Source organism: Macrobrachium nipponense, chromosome 3 (genome assembly GCF_015104395.2).
Source record: "Macrobrachium nipponense isolate FS-2020 chromosome 3, ASM1510439v2, whole genome shotgun sequence".
NCBI classification, from domain to species: domain Eukaryota; kingdom Metazoa; phylum Arthropoda; class Malacostraca; order Decapoda; family Palaemonidae; genus Macrobrachium; species Macrobrachium nipponense.
Window position 1 is genome coordinate 54,099,983 of NC_087202.1, and position 15,063 is coordinate 54,115,045.

The window sequence follows — 15,063 nt, forward strand, 5'->3', positions numbered from 1 at the left end:
GGAACAGTTTGCCTCCTCCTGGGCTTCTTTTTCTTCTACTAAAAAGTGTCTTTTTCCATCTTTACGATGTAAATTTAATTCTATTTAGGGTGTTAGGCTAGCCTAGGTGCATGTCCCATGTTGCTCCCATGTTGCTCGCGGCTTAGGCCACTTGCGGTCACGTGTTCCATCGCACCTTCCCCTTCCCTTCCCTCCCTACAGGTATAGGGAGGCGCTGGGGGACCCCTTGGTTGTCATGACAACCTCAGTTGCCTTCCTCCCTCTCTCTCTGAGGAGGCCAGGGGTTCCTCCCAGCGGGGGTATAGGGCGACCACTCATAGGGTACCGGGTCTCCGAGCGGGTAGTTGTTGGGACGGGGAGGAGTAGGCCACCCCCCCCCCTCTCTCTCCCGCCGTTGTTACGCCGAGACCCTCCCCCCCGCCCCCCCCTTCCCCAGTTGCTCAGCCACCTTCCCTTTCTATAACGAACGAGCCTTCCGCCGCAGCCGGGGCACCTTTGGTTATAGATTACTGGCTCCGCCAGCGGGCGGGGTGGTCACTACTATGGTGGTCCCCCCCCCGGTTGCTTGCCTACTATATCCTTACATCTCTCCCCCGCTAACGGAAGGGAGCTTGCTTCTTACCCGGGCACTCTTCTAGTATACGGGTGGGGAAAGGTTTGATAATTATTGTTATTTTTAAGGATATACCCTAAGTTTACGCTGATTGTTTAATTTTATTATTCATATGTATACCATCCCCGCCATTATCCGTCGTGGTTTCATCTTACCACCACACCTGGTTGGATTCTATCTCTTGTCTCCGCCGTAGCCTAGGACAACCAACCATTTTACTACCACACGTATTATAGCGGGGCTCTGGTTTAATCTAACTTTCTCGCTCCGGCACCAGCGGAGCAAACTGTTAGGCTGTAAGTGTTCTCCTGATACTTATGTATCTTTCCACTTACAGGCTACCAACTGTCAGGTCCTGGGATGCAACGCGACGTTTTGTACGACCCCTGCGGCCACGATGAGTGCAGGTCTCACGCTCCATGTGCCACGCCGTACAACGATATGATCGTCTGGCACCCGGAAGCCTGCGCCATCTGCTACGACCTAGTCAGTCAGCTGGTGGAGGGGGTAAGTCGTTTATAGACTTCTTTATCATTTTACTAACAACTCTTAGACATAAGTTTGTTAACCCCGCTCCGCCATTAGAAGCTCATTTCGCCTTTTCTTTCAGGCTGCTGGTGTGAGGGAGGTCGCCCTTGCAAACCCTGAAAGCGTGGGTAGCGGCTTCGGAAAGAACGCCGCCAAAGGCCAGCCTTATATTTTAGACAAGAAGCTGGCCGTCCAGATCTTCCCCGGGGGCAAGTCAACAGGGTATGTTGACCCCTTATCCGCAGCCCCTCTCATAGCCTCCATCCAGCAAGAGATGCAGCAATCTTTCGGGGTCGTAGCCACACAGGAGTCGGGGTCCCCCGGACGTCGCTACCCTGGACCTCAACATTGAGCCTATGGCGGTAGGTGCGGAGGATTTGTTGGTTGAGGTAGGTGTGTCGGGCACCCAAGGTCTTTCCTTGGGCACTCCTGGATCTTCTCCTGTCCCCTTCCTTCAAGTGCTTCTTTCAAGGCTTTGTGGGATCTGAGATCCATACCCGCTCTCCCGCTCTCTCTGTACCCCAAAGGTGAAGGGACAGAGAGAACCGAAGACCCTAGTTAAGACGACTTCTAAGAAGTCTTCTTCGTCTTCTTCAGCTAAGAAGTCTTCGACTTCTTACGCTGACGCGGTGAAGGCCAAGCCGAGCTCTTCTTACTCGAAGAGCTCTAGAAGCAAGTCTTCTAAGGAGAAGGCTCGCGCTCCCGCCGAGACCAATGCCTTCTCCGGCCTCCACCGCATCCACTCCGGTAACGCCGGTTGGAGGAGCGGGACCCAGCACCTTTGATCCCACTGCTTTCTCAGCAGTGGTGATGCAACAGGTGGGCGAGATGGTCGGCTCTCAAGTCTCCGCCCTGGGGACAAAGTTTGAGCAGATGTTCGCACAACTGTCGAGCACTCTGTCTCAATCGAGCCAGTCCATCCAAAGATCTCTCTAACAGAGTTAGAGAGAATGAGGACCGAGTAGCTGGGCTCTCTCAGGTCCCCCTTCCAGTCTCCCCAGTAACAAGTGCTGGTATTTTCCAGCTTCCACCATATGATTCACTACCAGCTTTCTCTATGGAGAACCCATGAGAGTAGCCGCTTACGCTCCGTTTAAGGATGGTATGATCTCTATCGGAGTGTGGAACTCGAAGGATTAGGACTTCGAGTTTTATCCTCCGGGTTTGACGCAGCCTTTCATTGGCTATGCTAGGCTGACCGTAGCGGCGCTTACTAGGGAAGACAAGATCTCTAGGGAGAATCTCTACAGTAGGGATCATGCTCAACGGTGAATGGGTTTCACTGCCTTGAGGACTGGGAGTGTACAAACACCAAGCTCCAGGTCCTATAGAGTCCTTTCACTATTTTTGCGACGGAAGAGGAGGCTTCTCTTCCGTTCGCTACAAAAATAGTAGAGACGACTCTTCAGGCAGTCCTCAAGGATGAGCCCATGCCACAGCTAAGGGAGGCGGAGTCTACTTCTCCGCTCTTCCCAGCTTTTGGAGAATTGTGGGAGAACTTGCCAGCCACGTTCACGCTTGGTAAGCTCAAACCGGACTGCGCCATGGACCAGTTCGGCGAAAAGCTCCCAAGGCTGCCTGATTCCTTGATTCAGGCGGAGTTCGACGCGCGAACTAGGTTTTGGCAGGTCCCTCAATTCGCTGATCATAACAGAGATGGCTGCTCTCTCGTATGGCACGGAACCTCTGTTTAAGATCTTGGCCAAATCCCAGCTTCAGACGGTTTCAGACGGATGCTTTCGACTTCTTCCAAGCTAGGAGGAATTGCCGAAAGCACGTTCTGCAGGAGTGCACTATTAGGCACGAGCCTAATAGAACTCCTGGCTTCTAGCATGTGGGAGCGGATCTCTTCCCAGAGTCCGCTGTAAATGAAGTACACCACGAGGCGGCTAGGCTCAACCAGAGCCTTAGAGCTAGGTGGGGTATTTCATCTAAGAGGAAGCAAGAATCCGTCCCCACTGCTGGTAAGAAACCAAAGAAGTCTGGTAAAAGGTTCCAGCCTTACCAGAAACACCAGCAACAGCAGCAATTTGTTCAGGAAACCGTCCCGGTTACCCAACAGGGACAACCTGCTACTTCTAAGCAGAACAGCCCATCCTCCTGCTGTCTCCTCAATCACAACCTTCGACCTCCTACGCACTCTCGGCCGCCTTCAACCCTACGTATGAAGGTCAGGGCTACCCTCCCTTTAATTCAGACAATCGAGAGGTAGGGCGAGAGGCTACTTTCGCCAGCGTGGCACAGGGAGGGCGACAAGGAGTAAGCAGTTCAGAGGAGGGCGTGGTGGTCAACCCGCCCATCAACAATGAGGCTCCCCAGGTAGGAGGGAGGCTGTTCCTCTTCCGTCACAGGTGGGGGTTCAGCAATTGGGCACAGAGCATAGTGTCCAAAGGATTGGGTTGGAGTTGGATCAAAGATCCTCCTCCAATCAAATCATTCCGCCAAATACCATCAACGGAATTGACAGATTATGCGGAGGAATCCTTCCTCAGAAAGGAGCTATTGCGAGAGTCAAGCATCTAAAATTTCAATGGCTCGCTTATTCAGGCGTGCCAAAAGAAAGGCTCAACAAAAAGAAGGGTAATCTTAGACTTGTCAAAGCTAAACTCTTTCATTCGTTGCGACAAGTTCAAGATGCTTACCCTCTCGCAAGTAAGGACCTTACTTCCGCGTGGAGCCGTCACATGCTCCATCGATCTTACAGACGCATACTATCATATCCCTATAGCCAGACACTTCCGCCCATTCCTAGGATCAGGCTAGGAAATCAGACATTCTCATTCAAAGTGATGCCCTTCGGTCTGATGTAGCCCCCAGGGTATTCACGAAAATAGCAGAAGTGGTTGTGCAGCAATTGAGAACTCAGGGAATCATGGTAGCAGCATACCTCGACGATTGGTTGATCTGGGCACCAACAGTCGAGGAATGTCTCAAGCCACCAAAAAGGTAGTTCACTTTCTGGAACATCTGGGGTTCCAGATAAACAAAACGAAATCCAAGACTTACCCCGGAGTCTCGTTTTCAGTGGCTGGGAATCCAATGGGATTTGTCCTTCCCACAATCTGTCAATTCCAGTGGCCAAACGGAAGGAAGATAGCAAATCTGTCAGCAATTTCTCAAATGCAAACAAACATCAAGGAGAAGCCAGAAAGAATCCTAGGGTCCCTTCAGTTTGCTTTCGGTGACAGATATCCTCCTGAAAGCAAGGCTAAAAGATTATAAATCGAGTTTTGGCGATCGAGAGCAAACGCCAAATCTCGAGACAAGTTGTCAGTAATTCCACAGATCCTTCGCAATCAACTCCGTCCATGGTCAAAAGTAAAGAACTTAGCCAAGCGGGTACCCTTCAATATCCCCTTCCAGTGTTAACCATTCACACGGATGCCTCCCTGTCCGGTGGGGGGGATATTCTCAGTTCAAACAGGTTCAGGGAACTTGGTCAGTTCAATTTCGCCAGCTCCACATAAACGTTCTGGAAGCAATGGCAGTATTTCTTACCTTGAAGAGACTGCTTCCCCCGAAAAAGTCTCATCTAAGGCTAGTTTTGGACAGTGCAGTGGTAGTTCATTGCATCAACAGGGGAGGGTCCAAATCCAAGCATGTGAACCATGTCATGATAGCCATCTTTGCCCTAGCAAACAAACACAAATGGCATCTGTCCGCCACTCACCTGGCGGGGGGGTAAGAAATGTGATAGCAGACGCTTTGTCCCGGTCAGTCCCTCTGGAATCAGAATGGTCCCTAGACGACGGGTCATTCCAGTGGATATGCCGGAGAGTCCCAGGTCTCCAAGTAGATCTCTTCGCCTCACAAGCGAACCACAAGCTCCCTTGCTATGTGGCCCCCAACCTGGACCCTCTGGCTTATGCCACGGACGCCCTGTCCGTTAGATTGGGATCAGTGGAGAAAAATTTATGTTTTTCCTCCAGTGAATCTCCTCTTGAAAGTCTTAAGCAAGCTGAGGGACTTTCAAGGGAATAGTAGCTCTGATTGCACCGGACTGGCCCAAGAGCAACTGGTATCCTCTTCTTCTGGAATTGGGTCTCCGACCTCAACGGATTCCCAATCCCAAGCTGTCCACAATCAGTACAAATGAGGACTGTGTTCGCTTCCTCAGGAATTCTTCAGACCCTAACTTTATGGACTTCATGAAGTTTGCGGCTAATAAAGATGCTAATATTGATCCACAAAATATTCTCTTCCTAGAATCAGATAAGAGAGAGTCAACTATTAGACAATATGACTCAGCTGTTAAAAAATTAGCATCCTTCCTGAAAGAATCAAACACTACAACCATGACAGTTTAATCTAGCTATATCCTTTTTCAGATCCTTGTTTTGAAAAAGGTTTAGCAGCTAGCACTATTACTACTCATAAATCGGCTTTGAAGAAGATCTTTCAGTTAGGTTTTCAGATAGATCTGACTGAATCTTATTTCACGTCTATTCCTAAAGCCTGTGCTAGACTTAGACCTTCTCAAAGGCCTACTGCAGTTTTCATGGTTCTTAAATGATGTCCCTCAAACTAGCTTCAGATACTGACAACTACGTCTTGTACATTCATAATGCTTCTTAGAAAGACATTATTCTTATTAAGCCTAGCTTCAGGAGCTAGAATTTCAGAACTGTCGGCTCTATCCAGAGATGCGGGTCATGTGGAATTCCTCCCCTCAGGAGAAGTTCTGCTTGCTCCGGATCGTAGTTTTTTGGCTAAAAATGAGGATCCTCTTGCAAGGTGGGCCCCTTGGAAAGTCATCCCACTTTTCCGCAAGACCCTTCTCTTTGCCCAGTAATCAACTTTAAGAGCCTTTCTATCTCGTACATCCTCAAGATCCTCAGGTCTCTCTTCATGAGAGAAAAAGGTGGTACTTTGTCAGTTAAAGGTATTAGACAACAAATCCTTTACTTCATTAAACAAGCCCATCCTGATTCATTCCCAAAAGCACATGACATCAGGGGAGTAGCCACCTCAATTAATTTACTTTCAACATATGGAACTTTGAGGATCTTAAAAAGTATACTGGATGGAAATCTCCGACAGTCTTTAACGTCATTATCTAAAGTCCTTGGAATCTTTAAAATTTTCAGCAGTAGCAGCGGAAACATTGTTTCTCCTGATACTGTATAGTAGTTGTAGTATAGATCCAGGTCTCCTTTCTACCTACCTCATCCAACATGCCTCACCCTATCGCCATGCTACTCGGATATCCTAGCCTTAGCCGCTGAAATCATATTAGTGGATTGTCCCTTATTTTTTGCTAGGGACATCCACACTTTGTACTGATAATGTACTTCAGTGTACCTACCCTTATTTTATGCTAGGGTAGGACACAATGTGTTTGTATATTTTGTAAATAAGTTATCTAAGTAAATCTATTTTGTTAAAATTACACTGATTATTATAATTTACTGTGTTTACTGTAATTTTAAGTACTTTTTACATTACTAACTTTCTTTTATGTTACTGTTTAGAATAAGTTAGACTTAAGTACTTAGTTTTATATGCTGTAATTGATTTACTTATATTATATCCCTCATTTTACAACTGCTTTTCATTTGTCCTTTTTTCCCATCTTGTCTGTTTCTCTGGTACTCTTTCATAGGCCGACACGAGCTGAGCCCAGAAAAGGGATTTTGACGAAGGAAAATCTATTTCTGGGTGAATTGGCTCGTGTCGCCCTATGAAACCCACCTGTATTGTTTGCCCCCCCCTGCAGGACAAGATGTTTTTAGATTAAGGATGTCCGCTAGGGGCGCTGTTGTCCGTGGCGTCCTCTAGTAGTAGTAGTAGCGGCCGCATCGCCCGTTGGTATCAGCTCTCTCTTGTGGGGATTCTGATTGGAAGTTCTAATTGGTGAATGTCTCGTGGTAGTGTTCCCACTCGCCCCTATTGCCATACCGACACTTCTTTTTAAGAGTGAGCGAGTCAGTTTTACTGACATTTTCTTAATTTTGTTTTTCTCTGGTAATTTTAGATTAATTTTACCTAGAAAGAATGATATTAAGGATCCTTTCATAGGGCGACACGAGCCAATCACCCAGAAATAGATTTTTCCTTCGTCAAAATCCCTTTTTTACGCATGTTTGTATCCATTTCTGGATAATGGAGTTTTTGTCTCTTGGTACAAGGACAAGTGTCGTTATTCTTTACGATTAGTGATTCACGATACCCTTATAAATTACGGCACTGGGTGTAATGCACTATAGCAAAATTTCGTTCTGATACGAGTGTTTGTTACAGAAATATTGCCAAAAAATGTGCTTGCACTGTCTCTGAAACCCATAGTAGGTATGCTGCTTAGTTGTCAATAAAGTTTTTTTGTAATCAAGTATTTTTTACAAGCTAGCTATTGTATAAATTTGTATTTTTCTCAATCAAAACATATGCCCCTCAATGCTAACTTTCCTCTTTTAACGACTTTCTGGTCATTGCAAATTCAGCCCCATTAATTTCTTATGGTGCGAAAACAGACAGAGGCCCAGGGACCGAAAGCGATTGCGTCACACTACGGCGGTAATCCGGCAGTAAAACATCTTCATATATCCAAAAAGTAAATAATAAAGATATATATGCACATTGCGATTATAACAATTGCATGAATAACTGATAACAAACTGCATGAATAAGTGGTAAACTGTTCTGCAAAAAAGTTGAGTATGTATAGCAATTCATCTACAATAGGTACGAAAGTAAAGATGTCGTGACGTCATAATACAGGACTTAAGGGGACCGTCCGCTTTGTTGTGTATTTTTTTATTATACAAAATACATAATGTCCATATATGTTTTAGATATATATAATACCTTCATCATACAAAAATTTCAAGTCATTTGAGCAAAAACTTTTAGTTCTATTAGCAAAAATTATAATTTAAAAAACAAAATTTAGGTAGCGATTTCTCCGCTAATGACATCAGTTGTATTGAAAATCATACCATAAAAACTACTTTATATACAGAATAATCCTGTGTGAATAGAATTTATATTTTTTATCTTTTATGAATTTTTTTTTTCTAGACACTCAAAAAATCGTAAAAAAAGAAAGAAAAAAAAATTGGCTCACAAGGAATTATGGGATTTTTATTCCTCTTTCCAATGATATCTTTCTTTCTAAAATTGAATAATAAATAACCGAGTAATGGCTACCAACATGCGAATAAGTATGTTTTTGAGTTATGAGCTCCCAAAGATTTGCTATGTAAATTTTTGCTTTTTTCTTATAAAAGTCAAAACAACATTATTATAATTACTTTATTTGTACTTTTATTGTTGATTTCTACATCAAGGCTCCTGGTCCTCCCCCTAAAAGTGGTATTAATACCCTAAGTGTGACACGAGACAATGATGTTGACGGCGTGTCATAAGACAATGCGGGGAGCTGATAACAATGAATTTTCGTGTTTTTCTTTCAGCACATTCCTGGCCTTTGCTAATTATGCTAGCCTTAGTTGCTGAGTAGCCTTCTTGATCTTAGGTAACTTCGGCATTGCTATAAGTTCACTAAGAAGTTATAAAAACAACATAAATAGCTAGTAACCAAACGCAAGTGCGTACAACTACTTTGACGTATGTGGTGTAACCGAGTCATTCTCCGAGTCTCGCCTATAAATAACCGCTTTGAGTAGCTGGCCTCTCACACTACGTTTCATTGCTACTAGATGTATGAGAATTTCGAACAAAATCTGAAAAAATCGCTGTATATATGCAAAAATAAACACGCAAAAACGATCCTGTCAAACTCAGTCATACAGACGACGCAGTTACTATGACGTCATCATTTAAAAACCGCTATATCTTCATTATTTGTAAAAATAATTGGCTGAAACTTCTGGAAAGCATGCATGGCATGTTTCTGCATAGATACAAATAATAACTCAATTTTTTATTTTTTCAAGCTGACATGTCATCCGCCATAGCGGACGGTCCCCTTAAAAGAACGTTCTAATTCCGAAAAATAATTACTTAAATTTAAGTTAGAATCGAGTTACTTTTTCAATAACAAATATTTTCAAATTAATCATCGTAAATATATAATATATAGATGTTTTACTATTTATTTAAATAATTATCTAGTGCACGCTTCATCGTCGTCTTTTACCAAAACAGTTGTTTACTTAAAAACGTCGTGGCCAGTGACCATGTTCCGATTGTTGTGATGAAAGTGCCCCAGCATCTATGGGTACAAGTGTTGTACGGATTTATCACAGGAAATGGGAAGTTTGTTGACACAAGCGACTCCACAAACATCAAGATGGCGTCAATCTTTTAAGTTATTTACGCGTAAGTAATAATTTTGAAAGTGTTTTGATGAGATTTGCACTGCGTTGGACACCCTTTTCACTACCCTCTGTTTAATGCTTTAAATTTGGCCTTAATTTCGAAATTTGGAGAAAATACTTCGAAAGGAGAGTAGAGGTCTTTAGCTCCATCTCTCACCAACAACAAGTAGCGACTGATGCCCATCTCCGGTATCAGGACACGTTATAAGTACTTTTTCGGAGGGTGTCCAGCCGCGATCATCGGTGAGTTGAGTCAGGCCATGCGGTTGTTTACCCTAGAAAACAGCAACTGCCATAGTCTAGGCCGCCACAGAATAGGGGGAAACACCAGCGACTACCAACCCTTATCATGGTGGACAGGTCTTATTCACTCGATATTTAAATGGTGAAACAAGAATACAATTACAACTCCAAGCATACCATTCAAAAGATTGAAGTTTCGTCAACATAATGTGATATATGAAAGCCCCATACGAACTAAAATAAGCATGTGACGCTCTTCATAAAATATGTTTTCAAGGCAGTTTTGAAATCCAATATGGCGGCTACCGTGGGATGTACAGGTTCTGATCAGTGACGACAATCATCTTTCCCAGCCTTCCCAGCAATCATTTGAACAATGTTAGCGTATGTATGTAACGTTTATTGATCTTACTCAAGATTGCAGTTGTAATCAGCACAATAAAACAACATTTTGTTGCCTATATCACTGAAAGTATGAAACTTTTTATTCCCGGGGTCATGGTTTGAACTGAATTCATTCTTACCTTGTAATCGGTGGTTTTTATCCTTACTGCCATCACAACTGAAACTCCACAGTGCTTATTTGATTGTTATTATACACATTTCGGTCTCAATTCACTCCACATTGCACTTGAAACAGGTTGCTGTTCCTGGTTCCTAAGCGCGCGCGCCACAAACACAGTTACGAACAGCAGACGACAAAACTGCAAAGTTTTATTCCCTAAATTGTTTACTTTACTCATTATTTAGTTTAACTTTACTTTGTTATTTAAAAATTTTAATTTAATTCATGTATATTATCCCTTTTTAGCAACCAAATTACCCCGAAAAGTATTTGTAAAGTAGATACAATCGAATGTTTCTAACGTTTTCGTACATCTGGCTGCCGAAAACCATAGAGGAACAACTACGGATAAGTGGATTATATACATATTTTTTTTTTGCTTTTTTGTTTTTGCTAGCACTTTTCATTGATTTCTGTCTATATTAGTATTTTGAATTTCTTTAATAACCGTATGCCAGAAATAAAATGTAACCTTTAATGTTTGCATGCTAAGAATGGCAAAATCATCGATGCCACATTAGTGGAGGCTTCACACATACGCTGATTCATTATTATAAACTGTTTCCATGAATTCTAGTTGTCATAGTAATGCAATAATCATAAAATTGCTTTAATATTTATGTATATATACTTCCAATACATAGCCTAATTTCACCAATTTCAACGTTTTGTGTGTAGTCTTATACCCAGTTTGGAGGGTCAACACATACTGAATGGCAACAGAGAGAGAGAGAGAGAGGAGAGAGAGAGAGAGAGAGAGAGAGAGAGAGAGAGAGAGAGAGAGAGAGAGAAAGGAAGGCGAAGGAGCGAAGAAGGAAAGGGGTGGCGGTGGAGGGGAGAGGGTAGGTGGAGCTTTATACGCGTGTTCGTATCCATTTCTGCATAATGGAGTTTTTGTCTCTTAGTACTGGTACAAGGACAAGTGTCATTATTCTTTACAATTAGTGATTCACGATACCCTTATAAATTACGGCACTGGGTGTAATGCACTATAGCAAAATCTCGTTCTGATACAAGTGTTCGTTACAGAAATAGGTATTGCCCAAAAACGTGCTTGCACTGTCTCTGAAACCCATAGTAGGTATGCTGCTTAGTTGTCAATAAAGTTTTTTGTAATCAAGTATTTTTTACAAGCTAGCTATTGAATAAATTTGTATTTTTCTCAATCAAAAGATATACCCCTCAATGCTAACTTTCCTCTTTTAACGACTTTCTGGTCATTGCAAATTCGGCCCCATAGTTTCTTATGGTGCGAAAACAGAGGCCCAGGGACCGAAAACGATTGCGTCACACTACGGCGATAATCCTGCAGTAAAACATCTTCATATATCCAAAAAGTAAATAATAAAGATATATATGCACATTACGATTACAGTGGTCCCCCCGTATTTGCGGGGGATGCGTACCGACCCCCCCCCGTGAATAGTTAGAATCCGCGAATGTTTGGAACCCCTATAAAAATGTTAAAAACAGCCTATTTTGTTAGTTATGACTCAATAAAAACCCACTAAAAATTTTCCTACATGGTTTTTTTAATAGTTTTATCACAAAAAGTGCATTTTATGATGAAATTCACCAAAAAACCAGGAATTTGTGGATATTTATCATAGAAAAATATCGCGAATGCGCGAATTTTCCGCAAATAATGCAGGGAAACGTTCCCGAGAGAAATCCGCGAATGTGTGAGTCCGCGAATCTGGAGAACGCGAATACGGGGGGTCCACTGTATACCAATTACATGAAGCGCTGATAATCTGCATGAATAACTAGTAAACTGTTCTGCAAGAAAGTTGAGTAAAGAAATTATTTACAATAGGTACGAAAGTCAAGATGTCGTGACGTCATAATACAGGACTTAAAAGAACGTTCTAATTCCAAAAAATAATTAGGTACTTAAATTTGAGTCAGAATAGAGTTACTTTTTCAATAACCAATATTTTCAAATTAATCATCATAAATATGTAAAACATTGATGTTTTACTATTTACCTATTTAAAAAATTATCGAAGTGCACTCTTCGTCATCATCTTCTACCAAAACAGTTGTTTACTAACAAACAAGCCGATGAGAAACCGTTTTCAGATTGTTGTGACGAAAGTGCCCCAGCGTCTGTGGGTACAAGTGGTGTGCGGATTTATCACAGGAAATGGTTAGTTTATTGACACAAGCGACTCCGCTAACATCGAGATGGCGTCAATCTTCTAAAATATTCAAGCATAAGTAAAAATTCCGAAAGCGTTTTGGTGAGATTTGCACTGCGTTGGACACCCTTTTCACTACCCTCTGTTTAATGCTTTAAATTTGGCCTTAATTTCTAACTTTGGAGAAAATACTTAGACTTCGAAAGGAGAGTAGAGGTGTTTAGCTCTGTTTCTCACCAACAAGAAGTCGCGACTGATGCCCATCTCTGATGTCAGGACGCGTTATAATGTACTTTTTTTGGGATTGTTCACGCTGATCGTACATGGTCCACTTTGTACCCTGCGGTTTTTTTACCCTAGTACTGTAGATCTACCTGAGCCCATATTTGAGAATATGGGTCATATCTGCATTTTAGTCATCCGTGCCGCGGTACAGGTGTCGCCTGTCCGCGGAGCAGTGTTCTACCCTACTACTAGATAGGCTAACTACAAGAAAACTTATTTAAACAAATGTCACTGCCCTAATTAATATTGGCGACACAGTATATCTACCCTAGCCTAGGCTATATGCATAAATAGTAGTACCATACAGAATATATCTAAGCTAGCCTACCTAGCCAGGCCTAGGTAGGTAAATATCAAAATGGCCAACCAGGGGTAGACTTGGGCTATGAGGTCAGCCCAGAATAGGTAGTAGGAATGCCTAACCTATAAAATACCCTGACAATGAACTGGCCTAGAAAAGTATCTTTGAGAACAATAGCAGCTAGGCTGCCTAGAGTAGGTAGGCCTAGTTGCCCTTAAAACAAAAGGAAAAAAAACTAGGTACTAGCTAGCTATATCTAGTAGTACTATAAACTTACCCATACGGATGTAAATGTGGCTAGAAGCGACATTGTTCCCGTAACTGAAATCACCCATAATGCCTCCTTTTTCAGCACTAGCCCCATCCTGGGGCATGAGAAGTGCTGTATCCATTTCAGGTAAATATGTATCGAAATCTCGATCGTACACTGCACAAAGCGGTGATACGTATTTGCTACTTGTTCACTCTCAGCTGATTCGCTGCGGCTGCAGCTGTTGGCATTTGGCAGTTCTCATTCCACCTTACCAAATAGGTTGCCAGGATCAGGAGGTTCCTCGGAGCATTTTATTATTGTGAGAAGACGTGTACCTAATAAACCTGAGTTTTACCGATGAATTAAATTTGTAAAAATTCAAGAATTTCATCAGTATTTTTCACAGTTTGCAGAATTACATATGCAATCAGTAATTCTTATTCTGTAAAGTAGCTTTTTCCCAACTGGTTATGAATCATCAGAAAGGTTTAACTGAAAATAAACAATAAGGAATACCAGCTTTGGTTGGTTTTCGTCATAGCTCAAGGCTTGCGCTGTTTTAATTATTTTGACGATGGACTTCATGAAGGAGTCATCGTGAAATTAAACTTTATATAGCGTTATTATTATCACAGGCTCTGTCAAATAAATGTACTACATTATTGTTTAATTATGGTCTAATTAAAACCAATTTTCACCTTCCTCAGTATCAAAACTTGGCTAATGTTATATTCAACCCCAAGGCTTCAAAGGTAGGAAATATCATTAGCTTTACTGCAAATCGTTGAGAGAGAGAGAGAGAGAGAGAGAGAGAGAGAGAGAGAGAGAGAGAGAGAGAGAGAGAGAGAGAGAGAGACGTTTTGTAAATTTATTTAATGACTTGAATATTAAAACTGCCTTCTTTTGTATCCCAACCTCTATCTTTTTTTCCGAAAAGATCAAGAAATTTTATACTTTAACAGTGATAAAATCGTTGAGAGAGAGAGAGAGAGAGAGAGAGAGAAGAGAGAGAGAGAGAGAGAGAGAGAAGGATTAGGATGTCTCAAAGACCTTATATTTTGTCCATCCGGGGAGACATCGTGTGCTCACTTATCTGTAGGAGCAGGTTTTACTGTTCACTCACAGCGTCCTAATGATTTTGTCTTACTTCTGTTTTTAAACTCTTCCACGCTGATACTATTTACAACTTCTGGGGGCAGTTTCCATGTGCCACACTATCTTGTATGTAAAGAAGATCCCACAATGGGATGTGTTGTATCTCTTCAGTTCTAGTTTCCATACATTATTTCTCGTCTGGTTTTCGTTTAAGGTAAACAGGCTACTGTCTACTTTTGTTACGCCTTTCCGTATCTTAAATGTTTCTATTAATTGTCGCAATCGTCGTGTTTCTGAGCCATACATGTCCAGGCTCTCTAGCCGTCTTCGGTGACCTATTTGCCTGATGGATGGAATTTACTTAGTGACTCTTGCTTGTACCCCTTCTAATCTATTTGTCTTTTCTTAGTGTTGGTGACCAAAACTGTACTGAATGTCTAACTTTTGATGTGTAGAGATGCAGCACCGTTTCCTTGTTTCTGTATTTGAACTGCCTCTTCATGTATCCCACTAGTTTCTGTGCCTCCTTTTCAGCTTTTGTGCACTGTTTTGTGGATTTTACGTCCTTGGTAATAATGACTCCAAGGTCCTCCCCTTGTTCTATACTATTTATGTAATTCCCAAGCAGCATGTAGCTGGCACGAGGGTTGTTTGTTCCTATTTGTAACACGTTTTGTAAATTCATCTACTATGATTTAAATATTAAAACTGCCTTCTATTGTGTCCTAACCTCTATCTCTTTTCCGAAAAGATAAAGAAA

General features: G+C 42.2%; 1 protein-coding gene across 1 annotated transcript in view; it reads right to left on the bottom strand.

Annotated features, from left to right (window-relative positions):
- The window catches only part of LOC135221784 (protein lifeguard 4-like), a 106,777-nt gene extending 93,301 nt beyond the window's left edge, over positions 1 to 13,476 (bottom strand). The window contains exon 1 of the mRNA XM_064259631.1: positions 13,233 to 13,476. Within this exon, the coding sequence (XP_064115701.1) occupies positions 13,233 to 13,347 (115 nt within the window). The 5' untranslated portion in view covers positions 13,348 to 13,476. The remainder of the gene's footprint in view (positions 1 to 13,232) is intronic.
- Positions 13,477 to 15,063: the final 1,587 nt, after the last annotated feature.